This window comes from Hemicordylus capensis, chromosome 5 (genome assembly GCF_027244095.1).
Source record: "Hemicordylus capensis ecotype Gifberg chromosome 5, rHemCap1.1.pri, whole genome shotgun sequence".
In the NCBI taxonomy this organism is placed as follows: domain Eukaryota; kingdom Metazoa; phylum Chordata; class Lepidosauria; order Squamata; family Cordylidae; genus Hemicordylus; species Hemicordylus capensis.
This window is the reverse complement of record NC_069661.1, coordinates 258,221,703-258,248,229: the sequence shown is the minus strand read 5'-3', so window position 1 is coordinate 258,248,229 and position 26,527 is coordinate 258,221,703. Positions and strand designations below refer to the sequence as shown.

Sequence of the window (26,527 nt, the reverse complement as noted above, 5' to 3'; positions counted from 1 at the left end):
TGATAAATAAACAAATAGCTAAACAAACAAACAAACAAACAAACAAACAGCTAAATAAATAAACAGATAGATAGATAGATAGATAGATAGATAGATAGATAGATAGATAGATAGATATTGATGACACCTTGCACCAAACACGTTATAGAGCATTGGAGACAGTATAGAGCCTTGTGGGACTCCACACTTGAGTTGTCACTTAGCAGAACAACAGTCTCCACCATCTGGAATCTGCCAGAGAGGTAGGAATGGAACCACCGTAAAACAGTGCCACCCAATCCCACCTCCCTCAGGCAGTCCAGAAGGATACCATGGTCGATGGTATCGAAAGCCGCCATGGGATCCAAAAGGATAAGCAGAGTCGCACTCCCTCGGCCAATCGCCAATTAGAGATCATCCATCAGGCTGACCAAGGCAGTCTCAACCCCATAGCCCACATGAAACCAGTTTGAAATGGGTCTAGATAATCTGCATCATCCCAAACTGACTGGAGCAGTGTTCAGTTACTGAAAGGGAACCACACACCACACACACACACACACACACACACACACACACACACTGAGTTTTCCTAAACAGACTGGCTGGCATAGGTCTCTGGCAGTGCTTCTGAAGTGACACTGCTTTTCCTGCAAGGGAGGTTCATCTTCAGAGGAATGGGGCTCTCATATCTGCATCATCTCAAAGACAAATATTGGCCAGTCTTATAGTTGGAGACAGCATGCACATCCTTGGGAAATGATCAAGCAGGTCTGGTGGGGGAAACAAGGGGGTAATTCATGGGGTATGAGGAGGGGAGCATTCTTTGGAAAGGATCGATTTGCCAGAGGAGAAGGTACACGACAAGCCCCTAACCACCCTCAATATGATTTGCCTTGCCAGATCAGACCCAATGTTTGCTTAGCACTCCATCTCTGAGAATGATGGGTCAGATGATCCCTTGCTCAATAATTTCCAACCAATGCTTTATTAAACTTGGGGTTCTTCAGAAGCTAATCAGGATGCTTTATGAGGAGCTCATTAAAGGTGGACAGCTTTCCCTATCAAACAGCTTAGGAACATAGGAAGCTGCCATATACTGAGTCAGACCATAGGTCCATCTAGCTCAGTATTGTCTTCACAGACTGGCAGCGGCTTCTCCAAGGTTGCAGGCAGGAATCTCTCCCAGCCCTACCTTGGAGATGCTGCCAGGGAGGGAACTTGGAACCTTCTGCTGCTCTTCGTAGAGTGGCTCCATCCCCTGAGGGGAAGATCTTCCAGTGCTCACACATCAAGTTTCCCTTTCAAATGCAACCAGGCTGGACCCTGCTTAGCTAAGGGACAGGTCATGCTTGCTACCACAAGACCAGCTCTCCTCTCCAATATAAGGCAGCAAAGTTAATGTGGCCAAAATGAGCACAAAGTTTGTCTAAGCTTCTCAAGCTCCAAGATCCAGCAGTATCCATGCCAGGGAATGTTGAAAGGAGATAAAACTTGGGAAATACAAATCTTGTGTACTGCAAGCAGATTTTCAGCAAGAGGATGTCCCCCTATTGCCCATCAAAGTCTCATAGGAACACAGGAGGCTGCTTTCTCTCGAGTCAGACCAGTGGTCTGTCCCACTCAGGATTGCCTACACTGACTAGCAGCAGCTTTTCCAAGGTTTTGGGCAAGAGTTTCTCTCAGCCCTGCCTAGAGATGCTGCCAGCAGGAGTTGAGCCTGGGGCCTTCTGCATGGAAAGAAAGCAGGGGTGCTGCTGCTGAGTGATGGCCCCAGCATTGTGCTTCTGTTTGCCGGCCAGAAACGGAGCTCTCCGTCTTCCATCAGTGGAGTTCTGAGGCACATCTACTGCAGGCGGCAGGCTGAGCCCCTGCAGTCCCTGCAGATTCCGTTCCAGGCTGACCAAGACAGTGCCGTGGAGAGCATCTCACTCAGTGTGCAAATAAGCAGGAGAAGCCAGGCATCTTGTTCCTCACTTTCTTGACAAGGAAGTCCCACTGCAGAAGAGCTGCCCAAGCTCCCATGGAACTCCAAAGGCTCCCCCTCAAGACGGCATCATGTGACTGAGACGGGTGCTTAAGGAGAGCTCCAGATCCCAGACGAGTGTTGGGGCTGAGGTAGGGCAGAGGCGCATCCCCATGATGCTGCACCCAGCCCAGGCTCCGACACGGCCCATGGCAGCATGCCAGTGCCGTGCGGCATGGGCCGATGCTCACAGCTGTTCTCCTGGTGGCAGCGGTTGTAACTGAGCTCTGGGAGGAGGCCTGGGACTGGCAAACCATGGGCTGCCATGGTGAAAGGATGGGTCTCACCATGTGGCTCTGCGGCTGTGGCCACGGACAGAGCTGGGGCTGAAGCTGGGGAGTCTTTTCCCAGGACGGAGAGGAAGAGGCCTGGGCCTACTTGTGGGCCTCAAAGCAGGTGGGAGAGACTTGTACCTCCAAGGAAACTTTGGTTGCAACTTGTCTGCTAAGCTAAGGGGCTCCTGGCATCTTCTACAGACCCACGGCAAATGCTAAGATTTCTGAGGCACATTTCAAGAGTCAAACGTGTTATGGTCTGTGTTTTGCCCCAGGCACTTTTAAGCATGCCCCCACTATCCTCTCCTTGGGTTGAACACAGGGGCGTAACAAGGCTGGAGTGGGCCCAGAGACAAAATTTTTAAATGGGCCCCTCGCTCACACACACACACACACACACACACACACACACACACACACACACACACACACACACTTCATAATACATAGTCATGTGACTTGCCTCTGAGGGGCCCCTCGAGGTGTGGGGCCCCCCAGGCAGCCGCCTCCCCTTGCCTAATAGTAGTTACGCCCCTGCTTGAACATGAGAATTTCAGCAGGTTTGTGTGTAAGAGAGGAGAGCTGGTTTTGTGGTAGCAAGCATGACTTGTCCCCTTAGCTAAGCAAGATCTGCCCTGGTTGCATTTGAATGGGAGACTTGATGTGTGCACACTGGAAGATATTCCCCTCAGGGGATGAAGCCGCTCTGGGAAGAGCATCTAGGTTCCAAGTTCCCTCCCTGGCAGCATCTCCAAGATAGAGCTGAGAGAGATTCCTGCCTGCAACCTTGGAGAAGCCGCTGCCAGTCTGTGAAGACAATACTGAGCTAGATGGACCTATGGTCTGACTCATTATATGGCAGCTTCCAATGTTCCTATGTTCCTATCATTATTTCCTTACAGTCTCAAATCTGCATGACTCTACATTTTGTTTGTAAAAATGTACTTTCAAAATGCAGAAAATATCTGAAATTTGAAAATGTTCAGTTTTGGATAGAAAGCTGAAAAACCAGCTAGGCTTCAAATGCATACAAAAAGTACACCTTCAGCACAGAGGTGGTATGCTTTGGGAGGGAGGTGGGTGGGCTGGCGGAAAGGGGAGGGTCAACCTAGCCTGTGGGGGTGGGGAAGAGAAAGGCTGGCACTTCGGAGGGAATGGAAAGAATGTGGCTGAGGGATGTCCAGTGAGGCTTTATGCACAAGACTTTTCCTTCAAAGCTGCTCCAAAGCTGAATGGAGTGGGCCAGTCCACATATTGGCTGCATTTTCCCCGAAGTAGCTGCAGGCAATCAGGGACCAGGACAGACAGGACTCTGTTCCCCACCCACACCCGAATCAAGGCTGCACATTCTGGCTTAGCCTGAATTATGTCTGGCTTTTAAAAATTCATCAATTTCCAGAGGCTTTGGAGGGAAAAACCTGAAGCTTCTGTTATGCCCCCAAGTTTCTCTGTGATGTGTGGAGGGGTTTCTTTCCAAACTCACACTAGAAATCCACCCAGGTGTCAGCAAAGGAGATTTGCAATTGCAATCTCTGGGGACGGGGTGTGTGGTTGTGGCAGATTGCTGCAATTCTGTGGAGGGGGTCCTGTCAGCTCCCGTTTCGGTCAGGTTAGATTAGAGCTGCCAGGCAGCCTGCATGATACACACACACAGATGTTCCCTCGGGTGGAGGCTATTCCTCACAAACCCCTCTCAGTGGAGAAAGCCCTCTCCAGCCCCTGCGGAGGTGCTGTGCTGAGGTCCCAAACTGGGAGCAAGTGAGACATTGGCCAGAAGTACAGAAGGCACCCCCAACTCTGCTGAATCACAGAAGCATTTCTGCACTCTGGTGTGGACCCAGCTGTGGTGCACATGTCCCTGTCTGCAGAACACTGCCAGGAAGGCTTGCTAAAGATGAGTAACATTTCACACCATCCATGGGGGAAAGAAGTAGAATGAAGTAGAGGAAGGAAAGAAGTAGAGGAAGGAAGAGGGGCCACAGGGAGGAGAATGAGAGAGTCCAGAAGGGAAGGAGGAGGGAAAAATTCTAGAGTTAAATGCTAGATATCGAGCCCTTGCATTCTGTTGTTTGATCCCTGGCTGGTTGGTCTTGCGGTCTTCCATAACTAACCATCAAACTAACAACAACAACAACAACAAACTCTCTTGCCTCCTCCTGATGGGATTGGTTGGATTAAAAACCCGGAGCAAGCGGTGGGAGCACACACAGGAAAAATATCCGCAGGGAATGCGGAGAGGAGCCGACCCTATGTGAACTGTCCATTTAATCCCCCAAATTAAACATCTGCGTATCTGCTGCAAAGCAGATTCACTCTTCAGATACCCCATGGCATGAAGCCATGTGTGAATAACTCCAGTGAGCTCTCTTTTGATATTGCCTCTGCCATAGGAGATTTCCCAGACAGGGGCTCCCCGGGAGCGACAGAGTGAGTTCACACTTCAGCCAGGTTCCCTCTGTGGTCAATTCGATGACTTTTGGAGTACCCCACGCAGAACTCGGGCTTTCCATTCTGAATGTTGGCTTGTCCAGGATTATCTCCGGGTTATTTAAATGCTGTTTTGAATGAGTTTTCTGTGTAGGTAGCAGATTTAACCCAGCCTTTGTCTCAAAGCAAGCCCACATGAGGGGAAGAAAAATGCTGAATTATCCCCTCTCTTGCTTTCACCCACAAAGGCTGTTCCTTTAAACTTAAACCATTCATAGCTCAATCACTGCCACCACGCCCACTTTTTAACAGAGTTAAAGCCCCCCCACCCTGGTGAGGGCAAAATTCCAGGGAACTCTCCTTCTCTTTACTATTGGAAAAGTACACAAAAACCTCCATGTGCAAACCTATACATGATGAGAAAACCTGGTAGAGTTTCTGAGCCTTCAAATTTGAGATGTGTATTGCACCAGAGTAAGCCCTTTCCCCAGCCCCCACTTTCCTGAGTTAAAAATCCACTCAAGAGGATGGTTAAGATTTGCAAAAAACCAAAAAAGGAAACAAACTTCATTCAAAATACTACAGACAGTTTCTGTCTGAGACTTTCTCAGCTTTTAGTTACAGGTAAAATAAGCACTCAGTAGTTGCAAGAATACCCCAAAAAGCACCCTCAGATGGTATTGGGGCGGTAAACTTTAAAAATTGTGGTTACCCAGTTGCCTAGAACACAGATGTTAGAAAGTACAAAAAGCACCTTTGAGAGTTTACAGAGACTTTTACAACACCTTCGTTGCGGAGCTGGATCCAGGCTAGTGTTTCGTAGCTGGTTACATTACAGATAAAACAGAATTGACCAGTTGTAAGCATTTGCAAAGCACACAAAAAGCAAAATAAGAAGTCAACTGGCTAACAAACTGTTCCCTAGGTTAAACTTTCAGAAGCCAAAAGCCCCGGCTTTCTTCCCCCTTGAACTCACCCCAAACTCCAGGAGAGTATAAAAACTTCCTGCAGTCCTGTCTCTCAAGGATCTGCATATGTCCTTCCATGAGAGAATTCTCCAGGCTACCTGTTGACCATGAGGCAGCAAAACTCCATTGCTGCTCACTAAGCCGTCCTCCTGTCCTCTCTCTCTTTCCCGCCTAGCTCCTTCTGCAAAAAGACATGCTTCTCTTCCTGCCTCATGGCTCTCAAGGTCCTACCCACTGTGTGTTGAGTGGCTGATCTCTAGAAGTCACTGCCTGTCAGTCAAGACAGGGTTCACGTCTGGTTCACTCTTTACAGGAAAGGAAAGGCTGTTACTGCCTGATTGTTACATGGGACTTTTACGCACAGCAGGTTTTACCACAAGTTTACAGGGAAGCTTTACAGAGAACTTGAAGTCGTCCCAAAAAACCCAACCCAAATAGTGGATTTTTTTTACCCTGGATATAAATCGGTTTACACTCTACTGCTCCCTGATAACTCACAGGGACTTTGGGGTAAATCTAGCCAATATGTGAACTCACCCCCTCCATTCTGGAGGAAATGCGAGTTAAAGGGCTTCAAAAGCCCGGGCTTCCTAAAAACTTGGCTTGCCTCTTTGTTGCTTTAGGGTGGACTTCCGGAAACTGAATGCCAGGAATGTTGGAAGTGAAGGACTATGCGCTGTCTCTTGTCTCAATGACAGTGGAGGACAGACTAGTGAGTCAGAAGGCTAGAGGGTCAAGACATTGGTCATCCCTTCTCTACTGCTCTGACACGATCCCTTTGGAATGTACTGTAGATTGCTAATCTTAGGGAGTTTCTTCCTTCCAGCCACTTCCTTCCTCTCTCCCTTCTCTTCCTGTTTCTTCTACCTTGCAACATGCAAGCTCTTCTCCCCTGCACCATGTGTGCAGAGATGCAGAACCCATCTGCATCCAGCTAGCTAGCTAGATTAGAGATCCTAACTCCTCACCTTCCTATCTAGAATGGAGTTCTCTAATAAATACCACTTATATTGATTTGAAACTATGAACTGGCTCCAAGTTACTTTACTCTCAGCATACACGCACGCCTGACCAAATCTGCTGTGTTGTGCCTCTGTACACTTGGCTATAATGAAAAGGGGATTCTTTTACCAGAGAGAATTCCCAGCAAGGAAAGGGCGCCATTTGGCAACTTCTCTGGCCTGCAAGGGCTGCTTGTCTGAATATATTGCTAGCTGATTACTTTTTGCTGCAGAAGAAATGATATATCACTTCTCTTGTAATTATTCTTTCCACCATTGCTCTCTTTGTTTGCCTGTCTTTCAACTCTCTGGCGGCAGTAGAACTACCGGTTTTTACTGCCCTGAGGCTTTGGAGTTGAAGTAAAGATAAGTAGAGTGTGAATTGTATCAGCAATTTATCCATAGTTGGTTTCATTTGTTAATTTCTGTTTTCTGTTCATTATTCTACACTTGGTTTTCTTTGTAACTCACACTAGGGATGTGCACAGACCCGGCTCAGAGGTCCTTTATGGGCCTCTGAACTGGTTTGACAGCAGCAGGGTTGCCGCTTTAGGAGTGGGGGAGGGTGCACTTACCCCCCCCCCCGGCACCCATTTCTCTAACAGCTAATTGGGGTGGCAATGTACCTCCCTGCTGCCCCGTTGCCCCTGTTGGCCAAATATGGCTGAAAGTTCCATAAAGGGCCTGCATACCTCCCTGCCGGCCCATTGCTTGCAGCCTCCCGGCCGGGGGTCTACTCGTGTGTCACCGTTCACTGAGGCGGCACACAAGCAATAAAATTATCTGCAAGTTCACATCCGGTGGAGTTGTTCAGGGTTGTGAGAGGGCTAGTATGTGCCCCTCTCTCCAAATTAGGAGAGGGGAGCTGGTCTTGTGGTAGCAAGCATGACTTGCCCCCTTAGCTAAGCAGGGTCTGCCCTGGTTGCATATGAATGGGAGACTAGAAGTGTGAGCACTGGAAGAGATTCCCCTCAGGGGATGGAGCTGCTCTGGGAAGAGCAGAAGGTTTCAAGTTCCCTCCCTGGCAGCATCTCCAAGATAGTGGGGCTGAGAAAGACTCCTGCCTGCAACCCTGAAGAAACTGCTGCCAGTCTGTGTAGACAATACTGAGCTAGATAGACCAATGGTCTGACTCAGTATATGGCAGTTTCCTATGTTTCCTCCTTTGAATCAGGATCTGGAACCATCGGTTATCTGCTGTGACATGTTTAATAAATTCTTTGTGGGGAAAATCTCTCATATTTGGGCCGACTTAGACTCCGTCTCCACAATTACTTCAGTGTCTGATGTGGAGGTGTCCAGCGACTCCTCTTGTGTGGTTAGGTTGGATCAGTTCCAGTTTGTGACTCCTGAGGATGTGGACAAGCTGCTTGGAGCGGTGCGGCCTACCACCTGTTCTCTTGACCCTTGCCTGACATGGCTTAGCTTATCTCGCAGGGGGATTGTTGTATGAGGCCTAGAAGAGATTATAAATGCTTCTCTGAGGGAGGGCAGGATGCCTCCTTGTCTTAAGGAGGCAATTATTAGACCACTTCTGAAGAAGCCTGCTCTGGATTCCTCAGAGTTGAGCAACTATAGGCCTGTCTCCAACCTTGTGTGGTTGGGCAAGGTCATTGAGAGGGCGGTGGCCTCCCAGCTCCAGACAGTCTTGGAGGAAACTGATTATCTAGACCCATTTCAGACTGGCTTTTGGGCGGGCAATGGGGTGGAGACTGCCTTGGGCGGCCTGATGGATGATCTCCAATTGGCAATTGACAGAGCAAGTGTGACACTGTTGGTCCTTTTGGACCTCTTGGCGCCGTTCAATACTATCGACCATAGTATCCTTTTGGAGTGTCTGAGGGCATTGGGAGTGGAGGGCACTGCTTTGCAGTGGTTCAGCTCCTACTTTTCGGGCAGATTCCAGATGGTGTCCCTCGGGGACTGTTCTTAAAAATCTGAACTTTCATATGGTGTCCCTCAGGGCTCCGTATTGTCTCTGTTGTTGTTTAATATCTACATGAAACCGCTGGGAGAGATCATCAGGAGATTTGGTGCAGGGTGCTATCAGTATGCTGATGACACCCAAATCTATTTCTCTATGTCAACCTCATCGGGAGAAGGCATAACCTCCCTAAATGCCTGCCTGGAGTCGGTGATGGGCTGGATGAGGGATAACAAACTGAGACTGAATCCAGATAAGATGAAAGTACTTATTGTGCGGGGTTGTAACTCGGGAGATGAGTTTGATCTGCCTGTTCTCGATGGGGTTACATTTCCCCAGAAGGAACAGGTGTGTAGTCTGGGGGTGCTTCTGGATCCAGGCCTCTCCCTGGTTTCCAAGGTTGAGGCAGTGGCCAGAGGTGCCTTTTATCAGCTTTGGCTGATACACCAGCTGCGTCCGTTTCTTGAGATGAATGACCTCAGGACAGAGGTACATATGCTGGTCACCTCCAGGCTTGACTACTGCAATGCACTTTATGTGAGGCTGCCTTTGTATGTATTTGGGAAACTACAGCTGATTCAGAATGCGGCAGCCAGGTTGGTATCTAGGTCATCTCTGAGAGACCATATTACTCCTGTACTGAAAGAGCTACACTGGCTGCCGATAAGTTTCCAGACAAAATACAAGGTGCTGGTTATAACCTATAAAGCCCTAAATGGCTTGGGCCCCGGGTATTTAAGAGAACGTCTTTTTCGGCATGAACCCCACTGCCTATTGAGATCATCAGGAGAGGTCCGTCTGGCGCTGCCACCAGCTCGTCTGGTGACTACTCGGGGATGGACCTTCTCAGTTGCTGCCCCAATGCTTTGGAACGCGCTCCCTGCTGAAATAAGAGCTTCCCCATCTCTGACAATTTATTAAAAATCTTTAAGGACACATTTGTTCACCCAGACTTTTAATTAAATACTATTTTAATAGTTTTAACTTCATTTTAAAATATTGTTTTAAGGTTTTAAATTCTTATAACTTTTTGTCATTTGTTTTAACCAAGGTTTTAATTTGTCATTTATTTGTTTTAACTGATGTTTTAACTTTTTGTTTTTGTTGTAAATCGCCCAGAGATGTAAGTTTTGGGTGGTATAAAAATGTGTCAAACAAACAAACAAACAAACAAACAAACAAACAAACAAACAAACAAACAAATTGAGGTTAACAGAGCACTTGCTCGGTTAATCTCATCTAAGGGGAGAGTGAATTAGGCGGGCTTGCCACCTGGGAACTACCAGGCTTGCCCATGAGCCCGGTGCTTCCCACGATTGCTAGAAAGCGGGCTAGGCTGGCTCCCTTAGCCCACTTTCTACCGATCATGGGAATAGCTTCAACAGCTTCTGATGCAAGGAGTGGTCTGACTAGTATCCGGAGCTACAGCTATAACAATTTTTTTTGTCAGCTGGACTTGCAAAGCCGATTTGCTTCCTTCTGCCCTACACTGCATTTCTAAACTTTCTGCCAAAATTCATCCTGGGCCTAAGCACTCTGGAGCAGTTCCAATAGAAGAACTCTGTGTATGCACCTTGGGTTGCCAACATTGTTGTTTTTATTGTTTTGTTATGAACCTCCCAGAGACTTGCGTTTTGGGCCATATAGAAATGTGTTAAATAAGTGTGCATGTTATGTAAATTGGCTTGAAAATAGTTTCTGAGCAGAAGAGTGACTGCACGTTTTGCTCCATAACTCCGCTTCTACAAGGGCTAGAGCTTAGCTTAGCTTTGCTTGAAAGAAAAGAAGAAGAAAGCTGAAATCCGGGAGAATCTGGGTGGGCTAAGCAATCTGGGTGAGATGCTTCACATCCGGGTGAAACCAGGAATTCCGGGGGGCCTGGCCACTCTCCATGGGACGTTGGCCTTGCCGTCACAAAGCAAGAACAGCAAGTATGGCATGCAGCCCGCAGCTCTCCGAGTCCTTTGCAAGGCAGATGGACTGAGAGTGAGAGGCGAGAACTCCCTTAGCCTGGACCAGGCAAGTTACATTATTTGCCATGTCCCCCATGGCTCCCATTGTCCATGCAAACATAACAGTGCTTAGGCGCAAAGCCATGCCGATGCCTTGGAGGCTTCATGTCTTGGGCCGTGCACGCCATCTTTTCATGGGTGACAGTTTCCCGTTCCATGTTTTCCATTCCAGAGGAGAAAAGGCAGCACAGAACTGACTGTTGTGTATGATGTCATATTGGCAATGAGCTGATTGGCTGAAACCTGAAGACAGTTTATGATGTCATGAGCAACAGGAACAGGTGGTGGAAACTGACACCATGCAGCATGAAGAGGCTGCTTCTCCCCATTTTGCCTCTTTCTTTCTTCTGGTTGGCATATGCCCAATATGATGGCTGCACGTAAGCAACACCCATGGGGAAGAGAGGTGGGAGAGAGGGTGGGCCTTGGTGATTAGTCATGAATGCTATTTGGAACCTCCAGATTCAGAGACAGTCTATCTGGGTGCTGGGCTAGATGGAAGCACTCGGGCCTCTTCCTTCTGCAGCTGGTCTGGTGGGCATCCCACCACAGCCACCACAGAGAGAGAGAGAAAACAAGCCCACTTGTGGTGCCTTCTTGCAGTCCAGAGCCCTGTTGCACAAAACAGTCTCTTCCTAGTCCCTTAGTCTTCTGAGTCTCTGCCTCCCCACCATTCATCCCACAACTTTTTCTGTGGCTCATGGCTGCTAGTGCCTCACCCCCCGTCCTGGCTGACATGGTTGCTCATGCTCCAGTAGCTGCCTACACGGGACATCTAGCTATCTAGCTCAGGGTTTCTTAACCCTGGCCCCCCAGATGTTGTTGGGCTACAACTCCCAGAATCCTCGGCTGCAATGGCTTTTGCTTGGGGATTATTGGAGTTGTAGTCCAACGACATCTGGGGACCCCAGGTTGAGAAACCCTGGGTCAACCTATAGAGAGAACGGACAAAGAGAGAGATGTCTCCCACTTTCATAATATTAGGATTCACCTGGTGGAAATGAAGGGCCATGGATTTAAGACAGACTAAACAATGAGCTTCTTTGCACGAGGCATTATTAGCTTAGAGAATTCACTGCCACAAGATGTGCAGATGGCCAGTAGCTCAAAGGGCCTTAAAAAGCATTACACAAATTTGAGGAGGAGAGGTCTCCACAGTATTTAGGCACCCTTAGTAAGGAGGGAGCTCTATTTTCAGAAGCAGACCATCTCTTCTGGATACCATTTGCTGGAGGCAACTAGAGGGGAGTCTGTGGCATTCCTGCCCTGCTTGTGAGCTTCCTGGGGGCTTCAGGTCAGCCAGTGTTGGAGGCGGGCTGGACTCACCTTGGCCTGCTGCTCTATCCGGGCTCCTCCTCTGCTCTGATCGGCAGTGGCCTCGGCTGCCCTAGAAGGCAGAGTGCGGTCTCCAACTTCGCCAGGGACCCGAGAGGGAGTATGTGCTTGCTGGTTCCCAGAATCTCTCCACTCCCCTGTGCTAAGCAGCATCTGGGTCAAGTTGGAGGGGAGTGAGTCTGCTGGGGTCGCTTTGCCGTCGCACTGGCCTGAGGCCAGCTGCCTGTCCAAGCGGCATGTTCGGTGTGTCTTGGCCGGATGTCCTGAACGGCTGTCTTTTTCCAGCGGTGCGTGTGGAAGGCGGCCTCTGGCCTCCAGCCATGCTACTTCCACACGGATTGTGGGAGGCAACAACGCTCTGCCGGGAATGTGGCCCTGGGTCGTCAGCTTCCAGTTCCCAACGCGGAAAGGCTTCCGGCATTTCTGTGCAGGCTCACTGATCAACTCGCAATGGGTCTTGACGGCAGCTCACTGCTTTGCGATCAAAAAGTAAGCCAAACTAGACCTCCACCGTAACACCAGGGGAACTCCAGGGCTCCTGGAATCAGAGCTGTCCTTAGAGAGCCCTGGCAGGGTGCGGAGCCTGGGGCCAATCAGCCAGTGTGGGGCCCCCTTCCAGTTAATTCTAATGGGGGTTAAAAGAGTGGGGCCCGGGGCGGTCGCTCTGCTTGCCATGCCCCAAGGACAGCCCTGCCTGGAATCCTGTGCCAGCTTCTCTGGGTGGAATCCATGGCCCAGGCAAAGCAGAGACACACCTACGGTGACACCATCTCTAAAGTGGGGTGGGGGCTGAAAGAAGGCACAGCTGGGGTTTCTGGGCTAACTCTCAACACAGCAGCCCAAGTTATGCTGCCACCCCACCCCTCCTAAGGAAAAATCACACCCGTTGAGCAGGGTTTCTTAACCTTGGGCCCCCAGATGTCTCTGGACTACAACTCCCATCATCCTCAGCCACAAAGGCCATGTCTGGGGGTGATGGGAGTTGTAGTCCGACATCATCCGGGGGCCCAAGGTTAAGAAACCCTGCCGTAGGGCGTTTGATTTCCATTGGAGCCTCCTTCCTTCGTCTCAGTGGAGCAGGACCCAGGCTAAGCTTACCCCACAATGGATTTACTCACGAGTAGTAAGTGGCTGGACGGGCAGCTACCTAGGCATGTGGGAGGGCAATAGTCTGCATGCTGACTGTTTCCTGCCGCCGCAGGTATCTGAAGGTTGAGTACTGGAGAGTCCTGATTGGCGCCACCCAGCAGTCCCAGCCGGGGACCGATGCCCAGACGCGCTCCTTCAAGCGGATCCTGCAGCACGAGCAGTACAAGCAGTTTGGGCACCGCAACGACATTGCCCTGGTGGAGCTGGACGAGCCAGTGATTTGCAACGACTATGTCCAGCCAGCCTGCTTGCCAGACGACACCACGGAGTTCTCAGGCCTGACGCACTGCTTCGTGGTTGGCTGGGGCATCACCGACGTGTTCAGTGAGTCACGGGGCCACCAGAAGGCCGGGCTCCCAGCGACCCCACAGAGGCCCAGCCCAGCTCCCAAGCCCCCTGCCACTGCCAGGCTCCTCTCTTCTGGGGCAAGAACTGGGAGCCCCCTCGCCCTGGGGCTGGGGCTCAGGGGAGAGCATCAGTTTTGCAAGCAAAAGGTCCCAAGCCCAGCCCTCCTTGCCATCGCTCGATAGGACTGGGAACGGCCCTGTCTGAAAGCTCAGAGAGCTGCTCCCAGTGCGGGTAGGCAGTACTGAGCTGGTGGACCCAGGGGGCTTCCCATGCGTGCACCCAACCTCTTGCTGAGAGCTGGAAGAATGCCTTCCAAGCCAAGGCTTTCTGAGCAAAGGACAGGACAAGATGGTGCGGGCAAAGGGACATTCTAAGAGGAGCACAGGAACAGGGGTGGGTGGGGTGAGGAGGAGGAACTACACCTCCTAAGTGGCCCTTCAGCGGAGATGACTCCATCATTGGAGGCCGCACTGCTGACAGGTGGAAACAAAAGGTCTGTCAGGCTCCCCCCGCCAGCAGCAGTCGTGTACTGGAGGGGTGGCGTGTAAATATCTTAAATAAATACATTCTCTAGAACCTTAGACTTGGTGGGAATTCTCTCTGGTAATAGATACCCTTCTATTACAGCAGAGTACACAGAGGCAAAACACAGCGGAGTCTGCCCAGGCATGCGTGTCTGCTAAGAGCCAAAAGAAACTTGGAGCCAGTTCATAGTTTCAAATCAATATGAGGAGTCTTTATTGGAGAACTCCATTCTAGTAGGAAAGTGGAGAGATAGGATCGCTAATCTAGCTAGCTAGCTGGATGCAGAGAGATGCTGTCTGCATCTCTGTGCACACATGGTGCAGAGAGAGGCGTGTGAGGGAGAAGAAAGGAAGGGAGGAGAGGAGGCAGGCAGGCAGGCAGTCCCTGAGAGTAGCAATCTACATATCAAAGGGATAGTGTCAGAGCAGTAGAGAGGAGGAATGACCAATGTCTTGACCCCTCTAGCCCCCTGACTCACTAGTCTGTCCCCCTCTGTCACTGAGGCATGAGGCAGCACAGAGTCCTTCACTTCCAACAAGACTATCATGAGGTCTTCAGTGCTTTGGAAGGGGCTTGACTCCACTGATTCTGTTGGGGGGGGGTTTCATTTCACCTCCAATAGATAAACAGCAGAGCACTAAGGAAGAGAGCACACTCCAGTTACAGAGTAGGTAGCAGAGGATGGTTTGGATATTGCAGCTATTTAGAAAGAAGACATGGAGATCTTTGTAGAACTCAGTACTAAATATTTACTGGTTAGGTATGCTTGGATAGGAAAGTCCTAACCCTAATCTAAAGCACTACATAATGAACAGGGAAGGAGAAAGAGAGATGTTTCCATCTGTTCTCTAAGAGGAAAGGGAGTATTGTGACTTAGCACAGGAAGTGCTGAAGAGTCAGATCAGGGGTCATAGATAGGGAGACCCTGACTCACTGCCTCTACTCCCAAGGCCCCTAGTAGTCATTAGGATAGTTGGTGCAAAATGTCGATGCACTGGAACTCCATCTCCAACCAATTCCACATATTGAAACTGTCCAGCCAAAGGGATGTAGTGGGAACTGTGCAGGAAGTGCAGAGTTCAGGTTTTTAAAAAAAATTTCTTTTTTTAAAATCTTCCTTTCCTGGGGATCATTTGAACTGGAATCTTAACCGGGGCTGCTCTCCAGTGCCTGCCTTTATAAGAACAGCCCTGCTGGATGATGCCCAAGGCCCATCCAGGCCAGCATCCTGTTTCACACCGCATCTAATGGCAGAGAATTCCATAGGTTAATTATGCATTGTGTGGGAAAGTACTTCCTTTTGTCAGCCCTAAATTTCTTGGCAATCAGTTTCATAGGAAAATAGGAAGCTGCCACATTCTGAGTCAGACCATAGGTCCATCTAGCTCAGTATTGTCTACCCAGACTGGCAGTATTGTCTCCAAGGTTGCAGGCAGGAATCTCTCTCAGCCCTATCTTGGAGATGCTGCTAGGGAGGGAACTTGGGACCTTCTGCTCTTCCCAGAGTAGCTCCATCCCATAAGGGGAATATCTTACAGTGCTCACATGTGGTCTCCCATTCAAATGCAACCAGGGTAGGCCCTGCTTAGCTAAGGGGGCAAGTCATGCTTGCTACCACAAGACCAGCTCTCCTCTCATGGGATGACCTCTTATGCAAGAGGGAGAAGAATTTCTCTCTCTCCACTTTCTCCACATCATGCATGATTTTATAGACCTCTATCATATCTCTCCTTAGTCATCTTTTTTCCAAACTAAAGAGCCACAGGTGTTGTAGCCTTGCCTCATAAGGAAGGCACTACAGGCCCCTTGATCATCCTGGTTGCTCACTTCTGCACCTTCTCCAATTCTACAATGTCCTTTTTTAGATGTGGTGACCAGAATTGTATGCAGTACTCCAGGTGTGGCTGCACCATAGATTTGTATAAGGGCATTATAATATTAGCAGTTTTATTTTCAACCCCCTTCCTAATGATTCCAAGCATGGAATTGGCCTTTTCTTTTGTCACACTTTGTGTTCCTTCCTGTTCTCTTCATTTGGGCAGGCCTTCCAGTTTCTGAAGGAATTCTTCTTCCCCTTTATAGCTTCCTGGACTTTACTTGTTAGCCATGCTGGCATCCTCCCAAACTTGGTGGTAACTTTCCTCCTTTTTGGTATACAGTCAAACTGGGCTTCTGTTATGGTGCTTTTGAGTAAGCTCCATGCATTCTGAAGTGATTCTCCTGATTTTCCCTTTCAGTTTTCACCATACTCCTCATTTTAGAGAAGTTTCCTCTTCTGAAATTCAAAGTGTCTGTTTTAGACTTCCTTGGCGATTCTCTCCCTGCATGTATGTTGAATTTGCTCACACTATGGTCACTGTTCCCTAAAGGTTCCATGACACTGACATCTCGCCCCAGGTCCTGGGTGCCACTCAAGATTAAGTCCAAGGTTGCCTTCTCACTGGTTGCTTCTATGACCAATTATTCTAGGGCACAGTCATCCAGTGTGCCTAGAAATGTGGCCTCTTTCTTGGGCCCTGCTGGATCAGGCCCAAGGAGTCCCATCTAGTCCAGCACCCTGTTTCGCACAGTGGCCCACCAGATGCCACTGGAAGCCACATGCAGGAGTTCAGAGCATGCCCTCCCTCCTGCTGTTACTCCCCTGCAACTGGTACTCAGAGGCATCCTGCCTTTGAGGCTGGAGGTGGCCTATAGCCCTCCGACTAGTAGCCAATGATAGACCTCTCCTCCCTGAAGTTATTCAAACTCCTCTTAAAGCTGTTACTTTAAGCCATTACCTCTTAAAGTCATGACCAGACTGTGAATTTACTCAGTATGTGTGGGTGGGCTGAGCTTGGGAATATGTGAAATCCTAACTGAGTACCACCGCTGTGTAGATGCAGAAAGAATTTCCCTTTTTCTGAGTAACCCACCGGCCAGCAACCTCCACCTGGGTTTCGGGCTCCCAGGTAGGCCTGAGCCCCAGCACCTCTTGCTTGGAAACGAAGCCCCGATTGTTGGGAGGGAGTTCCACACCCAGGGGTCTTGTGCCTTCTCTTCCCAGAGAGCGAAACGTTTGAGTATGCTGATATCCTGCAAGAGGCTAAAGTGGACATTTTGCCCAATGACATCTGCAACGGCAGCTTCTACTATTTCACCCGCATCGAAGACAGCAACCTGTGTGCCCTCTCTGAGACAGGAGCCGTGGACAGCTGCCGGGTAGGTGTGCCAAGGCCAGGGGCCATTTCCCGTGACTGGAGCCTGCCCGGCTTGCCCAGGCCTCTCCAAGGGAGGAGGTGGGGGGCCCGCCTGCATGGGGCTGTCGCTCAGCGGCTGGCAGAGCCCCTGCTTGGTTTGCAGAAGGTGGTGCTCCCAGGTTGGAGCCCTGGCCTGGCGGCAGCATCTCCAAAAAGGGCTGGGGCCGACTCCTGCCTGGAGAGCCACTGCCAGCCCAAGGGTCTCACTTGCTCCAAGGCAGCCGCCGCCTCTGTGCCTTTGAGGTCTGGCACGTTGTGCTTGGAGCTCAAGAACCTTCTCTGCCCAGAGCAGGAGCTCCCCCCGCAGAGGCCTTTCTGGCCCCTCTCAGACCTAGTTCTGGACCACCCTTGCCCATTGGGAAAGTGACCAGAACTGGCTGGAATGCCCTGGTTGTCTCCCGGCCTCATGGGCAGACAGCCCTCCCTTTATGAGCCGGACATAGGGGTGCGGCGGCCCTCGGGAGGCTGGGCTGCCAGTGTGGAGACTGGCCTCCTGCCACTGCGGACAGTGCTCTGGAGTCCCCCTCCTGTCTTTGGAGAATATTGCGGATGTGGATGGGCCAGTGGCTCCCCTGGCGCCCCTTCAGGGCCTGGCTTCCTTCTCTGGGTCTCGCTGGCCAAATCTCTCAGTAGGGAAATGACACAGCTGGTCTCCTGTGCATTCACCTGGCCACGAAGGTGCTATGAATGCCCAGAACGCATGCCGGCCATTGCATTCACAGCAGCCGCTGAGGGATGATTGATTGAGTGAGTGATTAACTCACACATTTTTGTAGTGCCCCATATGCAAGTCCCTGGGCGCTTCACAATCTAAAATCACAATTAAACATAAACACAGTGAAAACCAATTAAAAGGACAAAACAGGTATGTCTGCATACTTCATTTTGAGCATTTAATTATAACCTATTGCAGGACAATTATGTTTCCCTAGTCTATCTAATCTATCTATCTATCTATCTACCTATAGCTAAGCAAATGAGCCAGCCCCTTCTTGGCTTTTAAATCAGTGGCAGGCAGGTGGTGGCAGAAAAGCCTTTGAAAACAACCCGGTGCAGCGGAACCAGCAACAAAGTGATATTTGGCATGAAAAGCAGGGTGGGGGTGGGGGATGCAAGGATGCCCGGGCTGCTGTCATCGGTGACGGAGTCGGGGGTGTCGTAGGAACGGACTACACCCGTGATCCGAACTGTTTAACAAGTGGAGGCCACTTTAGGGGCGGGGGGGGGCGGAAACACTCCCATGTCCGAGCTGTTTTCCACCGTGGTGACTCTGCTGCACAGGACGGCACAGCTCTCAGTGCTGGGAGGGCTCTTCAAGAGCCTTTTCTCTTAAGAGCTGTGGGAGGAAAGCCCTGGGGAGCAGTGCTCCCCATCACAGGGGAATTCCAGGGGATTCCCAGATGTCGTTGACTAGAGCCCCCAGAATCCCCAGCTGCAATGGCTTTTGGCCAAGGATTCTGGGAATCCCTCTGACAGGGGACACTGCTGGGGAGCATGGCCCTTCTCAGCACTCCTCTGTGCACCCCTGCCAAGATGGTGCCGCTGGGGCTCAAGAGAGCTCAGCTTCCCTTAAAAGAGCCCTCCCACCCCCTGGTGCTGGGCAGGGCACAGCACTGCACAGCGGGAATGGTCCTCTACGGTGCCAGACAGCACATGGCTTTAGCCAAAGCCTCACACAGACAGGCCGAACAATCAGGGAGCCACATTTAGGGTTGATGGGGGCTGCCACTGACCCCACCCCCAGGCCTAAAGGACATAAGAACAGCCCTGCTGGATCAGGCCCAAGGAGGCCCAGCATGCTGTTTCCCCCAGTGGCCCACCAGATGCCTCTGGGGAGCCCACAGGCAAGAGCTGAGGAGGGCATGCCCTCTCTCTTGCTGCTACTCCCCCTGCAACTGGGAGGCATCGTGCCTCTGAGTGGCCCACAGCCACCAGACGAGTAGCCACTGATAGACCTCTCCTCCATGAATTTATCTAAGCCCTACTTAAAGCTGTCCAGGCTGGGGGCTGCCACCTCATCTTCTGGCAGAGAATTCCAGAGGATAATGATGTGTGGTGTGGGAAAGTATTTCCTGGCCTTCCGTTCCATGGGGTGACCCCTGCTTCGAGTGTTGTGAGAGAGGGAGCAAAAGGTCTCTCTGTCCGCTCTCTCCTCCTCCACTCCATGCAGAATTCCAGGCTGCACTGACCAGCCCAGCCCTGAGAAGCCTCTCCTCCTCTCATTCAGCCGTCTTTCCTCCACACCTAGGAGACCGTGCATAGTCCTGATGGGGTAGGGAGGGCATCCGGAGCACGGGTGTGTGGATCAGACCCCTGCGTCGTGACCCCTCAGGCACTGCGCATGTTTGTGTGACTGGGTTAGGGTTAGGGTTAGGGTGACTCCCTGACCCTTGTCTCTGCTGCTGCTACTGCAGGGTGATGGTGGTGGCCCTCTCATGTGCAGGCCTGGGAGATCGGAGCGCTTTTGGCTCGTTGGACTCAACAGCTGGGGAAGCGGCTGCTACAGGGCCAAGAGACCAGGCGTCTTCACTGCCACGCGGAACTTCCAAGACTGGATCAAGAAAACCATGAAGGAGGCGCCTGAACCCAAGACCACGCCCCCCACGACTCCTCCTCCGCGACCCGTGACCCAGCGGCCCCCGTTGTGGAAGCCACTGCGGCCTCCCATGATGCCGACCCGGCGCCCGCTGATATTCCGACCGGCAGACATCGTTGCCAAATACAATTTGCCATATTATGTGGGGTATTACCGGCCTGCCCCCACCTGGCCCACACGGCCCACACGGCGGCCCACAACCAAGCGGGTCACCACCCGGCCCCAGCAGCTCCAGGGCTGGAACGCCGTCTCTAGCGTTATTTACAGGCTGCCCAGAACGAAGACCACCCAGCCCAAGCCGCGGGTGATCGTGCTGCCAGGATATGCAACCGGCGATGAAGACGAGGACAGCTGACTCCTGCACCCAGCCTCTTGCAAACGGACCCCTCCCTGCCAGACGCCCTTGTCTCCAGACACTTCCTCCACTTTGCAAGTGTCCTCTTTTACACGTAGACCGTATGCTCAAGCAGCTGAGCTGGGGCACCACAAGTCCCGCCTTGATCTCCGCAGTGGATCTCGGGTCAGACCAGGGCCTGGCCACAAGCCCTGGCCCCAATCCTTAGCATGCTCCAGACACCTCAACTCCTCCAGCACAGACCTGACCTCCAAGCCAGCTACTGCCTCTCATCTCATCTCTGTGGGAGGGGCCGCCTAACCCCGGGATACGGCGCAGCCTGGCGGCCCTTGTTGGAGAACGGCCCCATCACACTCTTAAGGAGCCGGCTCAGAGGCCAAGCTGGCCAGTCTCAAGCTGGACCCTGCCCGAGGACAAGCGGAAGATCCCAGAGACACCTGGAGCTGCTTTCACTCTCATACCACAGTCTTGGTTGGAAGATGGCTCAATTTGAATAAATCAAATTTAAATGTTCCTAGTTTGATTTTTATTTTATTTATTTATATATATATTTTAAAAATATAAAGTATTATTCATTGTGGATACTGTTGGATATGGAGATTTCCCTCAGGCCAGCACAAGGCATAGGCACCTGGAAGTCCGTGGCAATCGACTTCTGTCCTGGGCAGTTGGCATGGGGTGTGAAGTGACTTCATTGTTCATTCTTTCAAGCATGCCTCTCAACAGTAACATTTGAAATTCAAATGTAAACATTGGGACTGTCAATCTCTAAAAACTGGAATTTTGGGGAAAGCAGGCATACATTTAATGTAAATAAGGAGACCTATTCCACACCCAGCTTTTGTGGGCCATTTGGAGCCACACGGACAGAGTCAAGGAGACAGAACTGTTTTCTTTCTTCCATTGGTAATTCTGCTCCTCTGCCTGTTTGATTGTTTCTGTCTCTCACTTTGCCCACATTACATCTCATTCACAGGCAGCGGCGTAGCTACAACTGAATGGTGGTTGGCGGGGGGGGGGAGTGTCTCTGCCCCCCCCCCAGGGAGAGTGGCAGCTTGCTCTCTGCCCTCCTCGTAAGAACATAGGAACAGCCCTGCTGGATCAGGCCCCTCAAGGAGGCCCATCTAGTCCAGCATCCTGTTTCACACAGTGGCCCACAAGATGCCGCTGGAAGCCACAGGCAGGAGTTGAGGGCATGCTGTCTCTCCTGCTGTTACTCCCCTGCAACTGGTATCCAGAGGCATCCTGCCTTGGAGGCTGGAGGTGGCTTATAGCCCTCCGACTAGTAGCCGTTGATGGACCTCTCCTCCATGAAGTTATCCAAACCCTTCTTAAAGCCATCCAGGTTGTTGGTTGTCAAAACATCTTGCAGCAGAGAATTCCACAAGTGGATTATGCGTTGTTGAAAGAAGAATACTTCTGTTTGCTGGTCCTAAATTTCCTAACTTTCCTGGCAATCCTCCTCATGCTTCCCTTAAGAAGAGGGGGGGGGGGGGGCTAGAGTGCACACAGACACATTGCTGAAAAAGAGGATATTCATCATCAACAGAAAGGACACTTTTACATAAAATGTGCACATGCTAATTTATATATATGGATGCAAGTTTAGGTAGAGGGCCCGTGTTTGGCAGGTGTCCAGGGCGGGAGGTGCCTGTGGTTAGCTGCTCTGTCTCAGGCAGCAGGAGCACCTGGGCCTGGAGGACACCCCTTCAAGGAGAGGATGGTCTGGCATTGGAGGACAACCCTTCAGAGAGAGGACTCTAGCAGGGGCCTCTCTCCACATTGGGTCCCAAGGCACCCACTCCCACCTTGCTTCCCACCCACCCCATCCACTGGCTTCCATTTCTGTTCTGTCGCTACTCTTTGTTTTAAATATCTCTACTCCGTGGCTTCTCGTCTCGTGTCTGTCCCGTCTCATCTCCTCCCAAGCCCCTGAGCTGTAGTCTCTGCTTTTCTCTCCTTCTCCCTTCTTTTGGGGCCTCTCCTCTTTCTTTATGGCCTCTCTTTGTAGACGATAGGCCTGTGGGCAGGGGCTGTTCCCTTTAGCATAATCACGGCACATTGCCAGGTCATCATCTTTCCCCTAGTAATAATAATTCTCTGCTTACCAAAGATAATTGTCAGGGCGTAAGGAGGAAGGTGGTCTCTAGATTAAATTATGACCCTTTTGTGGACAGAGTGAACCACCTTCCTTCCTCTTATGCTTTTTCAGTATAGCCCACTTGGCAGACTTTTGTTGAAAAATAAGTGGCAGATGCATCGTGCTGCTGAGCATTGCACCACCAGTATGATCCCCAAACAGGGCCCAAGACATGGAGAGGCTGAGTGTGAAAAGGCAAAAGGTCGAGGGTGGTCTGAGTTTTGCCCAGCAAGTGAGGGGAAGCCAGTTCAACAGCTGCAGCAGCAGCAGCATGGGGATGATGCACTTATAGCAGGTCACACCAGAGGCCAAGAAGCCATGCTCCGCAGAAGCTGACCCTTCCAAATGCCTTCAGAGTCCGCCCTGCCTTCCATGGCCAGGCCTGGCTCTCGCCTGCAGCAGAATCAGAGGTGGGAGGAGTTGCACCACTTCCGATTGCGATTGCCAGTATGCAGGACCAGATTTTGAATGCTCCCCTGCGTGGATCACTGTTGGGAAAAGGGAACTAGCACAAATTAGCACCAGAGGCAATGAGCTGGGCTAGAACCTCTTTCTCTGAGGTACAATACTTACCTGCAAGAGGGGGGCATTCAGAACCAGAGCCATGGCCTGTCGCTTGGAATAGGACAGCCCAGCCCACCCCCTCATGATTCTTCCCACCTCATTCTGCTTGCACACATGGACCAGGCCTCTGGCCCTGAGCACCCCGGAATGCAACGGACGTGCTGACTCCGGCAACAGCCAGCAAAGGAGATGCCAAGTGTGAACATGCCCTTTCACTCAGAGACCAGGAGGCTTTGCACAACATGGCGTTTGGTTCGAATCTCCTTCGGGATGGAGAGTGTGAGTCCACATATCATCTGCCTTTTAAAAACTAATGTATTTATTCAACATATTTTTATACTGCCCCAAACATACATCTCTGGGCAGTTTACAACAAGAACAACAACAGAAAAGTTTTTTTTAAAATTAACCAAAAAATTAGTTAAAACAAATAATAAGAGAGAAATTAAAACATTGGTTAACAAAAATGACAGCAAAAAGTTAAAACATTACAACAATTTAAAACCTTAAAACAATATTTTAAAATGGTGTTAAACTATTTAAATGGTATTTAATTAAAAGCCTGGGTAAACATATGTGTCTTTAAAGATTTTTTTTTAAAAAATTGTCAGAGATGGAGAGGCTCTTATTTCAGCAGGGAATGCGTTCCAAAGCTCTGGGGAAGCAGCAGAGAAGGCCCATCCCTGAATAGCCACCAGACGAGCCGGTGGCAACTGCAGACAGACCTCTCCTGATGATCTCAATAGCTGGTGGGGTTCATGACGAAGAAGGCATTCTCTTAAATACCCAGGGCCCAATCCGTTTAGGGCTTTACAGGTTATAACCAACATCTTGTACTTTGCCCGGAAACATATCGGCAGCCAGTGTAGCTCCTTCAATACAGGAGTTATATGGTCTCTCCAGGATGACCCAGAGACCAACCTGGCTGCCGCATTCCGAACCAGCTGTAGTTTCCGGACTACATACAAAGGCAGCCTCACATAGAGTGCATTACACTAATCCAGTCTGGAGGTCACCCAGCCCCCTCAGATGCTCCAGAAGGATACTATGGTCGATAGTATCGAAAGCCGCCAAGAGATCCAAAAGGACCAACAGAGTCACACTTCCTCTTTCAGTTCCCAATTGGAGATCATCCACCAGGCTGACCAAGGCAGTCTTCACCCTATAGCCCACCCAAAAGCCAGTCTGAAATGGGTCTAGATAATCGGCTTCTTCCAAGACTGTCTGGAGCTGGGAGGCCACCACCTTCTCAATTACCTTGCCCACCAACCATGGAAGGTTGTAGACAAGCCTGTAGTTGCTCAGCTCTGAGGGATCCAAGGCAGGCTTCTTCAGAAGTGGTCTAATAATTGCCTCTTTAAGACAAGGAGGCACCCTACCTTCCCTCAGAGACGCATTTATAATCTCTGCCAGGCCTTCTACTACAACCCCCCTGCCAGATATTATAAGCCATGTCGGGCAAGGGTCAAGAGAACAGATGGTAGGCCGCACTGTTCCAATCAGCTTGTCCACAGCCTCAGGAGTCACAAACTGGAACTGATCCAACCTAACCACACAAGAGGAGTCGCTGGACACCTCCACATCAGACACTGAAGCAATTGTGGAGACGGAGTCTAAGTCAGCCTGAATACAAGAGATTTCCCCCACAAAGAATTCATTAAACACGTCACAGCAGGTAACCGATGGTACCAAATTCTGATTCAAAGGAGGAGGGGCACTCACTAGCCCTCTCACAACCCTGAACAACTCTGCCGGACGTGAACTTGTGGATGCAATATGGGCAGAAAAGAATCACTTCTTTGCTGCATGTATTGCCTGAGCATAGGTCTTCAAATGAGCTCTATGTTGCAATCTGTCGGATTCAAGCCGAGTCTTTCTCCACTTGTGCTCCAGTTGTCTACTTCACCGCTTCAGCCCCCATAGTTCTTTCGTATACCAAGGGGCCAATTTTGAAGCTGGTCGGAGAGGACGCTTAGGAGCAATCATGTCTACTGCCCCAGTGAGTTTGCTGTTCCAATTCACCACCAGGGCATCAACAGGATCGCCAGCAGAGCCAACACTAAATCCCTCCAAGGCTTCTTGAAATCCTATTGGATCCAATAACCTTCTCGGGCGGATCATCCTAATAGGTCCCTTGCCCCTGTGAAGTGATTGTGAGTCTAACCTTAACCAAATGGTGGTCCGTCCATGACCATGGGGAAATCACAGGATTCCCCACCCACGGAACACCCTGATCAGAGTGAAAGACCAAAGCAAGCGTGTGACCAGCAATGTGCGTTGGCCCCAAAACCACTTGGGATAGGCCCATAGTCGTCATGGTCGCTATGAACTCCTGAGCCGCCCCGGACAAATCGGTCCCAAAGTGAACATTGAATTCCCCCAGCACCACAAGCCTGGGGGACTCCAACACCAAGCCCAAGACAAGTCTGTCAGTTCAGTTTGGGACTCTGTTGAGCAGCGGCGCGATCGGCACACCAACAGAAGTCCCAGTCTATCCCTGGTCCCCAAATTTAGGTACACACATTCAATATGATCCAACATTTTGACAGGGATCCTGGTAAGGGAGCTGTTATTCTTATAGACCACAGCCACTCCACAACCCCACCCGCGGTCCCTCACCAGCTCCTCAACAAAGTACACTGGAGGGGGAAGCTAGGACCAGACTGGGCCATCGGGCTCCCCCAACCCAGTCTCTGTAATATAAACTAGGTCAGCTCCTGCATCCAGAATCAGATCATGAATGGTTTCTGATTTGTTCTGGACCGACCTGGCATTACAAAGGAGCAAGGTGAGATTCCAAGGGTGCTTGGCACTGCTCCCTGAGGTCAAAGAGCTGGCAGGACATCTGAAAGGGGAAACAGATATTAGATTTCTGATCCCCCCTATAATGATCCGCTGACCTGCCAACGTTACTTCTTCTGTTCCTCACCACCACCAGAATTGCTGCCCCATAATCACTGGGTACGCCCCGTTTCCCCATCGCCAGCCAAACCCAGACACATCATAAAAATCTCACCCAGGTCTCAATTAAAAACAGAAGCCAAATTATCAAATGCCCCCCCCCCATGCGAGTACTTGAGCCAGGAGGCCTGGCCCACACCCTCGCTGACCCCCGAAGTGGCTCCCCCAAAGGGCCAGCCCCGCTGGTGGCAGGCCTGCTGCCACTGGCAGCACCCTAAATAGCCCTGAGCAGGCAGCTCTAGGCAGATGGAGTCCAGGAAACGGCCAAGTCACCCCCTGGGCCCCAGTCCTGCAAAGCCTCACCACAGTTCAGCAGACAGTCCTGGGGAGCAGATGGGGGAAGAAGGAGAAGCAGACAGGCCGGCACCCAGTGCCTCACCCTGGGGTCTGCCTGGGAGCAGATGCTGTTTACTTTACTTCAAAATCCCTCCGGGCTATCAGGGACCAGTACAGACAGGACTCTGTCTGCCCCCCCCCCCCCGCTGCCCAAGCGAGGCTGCGCATTCTGGCTTAGCCCGATTTATGTCCGGCCTAAAATAACCCTCTAGTTCCAGCGGCTTTTGAAAAAAGCCTGTTATGCCCCACCACTTTCCCTTGATGTGTGGAGTGACGTTTTTCAAAACTCAAGGAAGGGGACTTTGACAGCTGCTGGGTATGGTCTGCTCTGAGTATTTGAAATTCAAGCGCTGATGCGGGCGGGGTGAAA

General features: G+C 50.8%; 1 protein-coding gene across 1 annotated transcript in view; it reads left to right on the top strand.

Moving 5' to 3' along the window:
• The window catches only part of LOC128328407 (acrosin-like), a 45,597-nt gene extending 24,928 nt beyond the window's left edge, over positions 1 to 20,669 (top strand). Inside the window, exons 6-9 of the mRNA XM_053258372.1 lie at positions 12,233 to 12,436; positions 13,149 to 13,420; positions 17,013 to 17,167; positions 19,620 to 20,669. Coding sequence (XP_053114347.1) covers positions 12,233 to 12,436; positions 13,149 to 13,420; positions 17,013 to 17,167; positions 19,620 to 20,156 — 1,168 coding nt within the window. The 3' untranslated portion in view covers positions 20,157 to 20,669. The remainder of the gene's footprint in view (positions 1 to 12,232; positions 12,437 to 13,148; positions 13,421 to 17,012; positions 17,168 to 19,619) is intronic.
• The last annotated feature ends 5,858 nt before the right edge of the window (positions 20,670 to 26,527 follow it).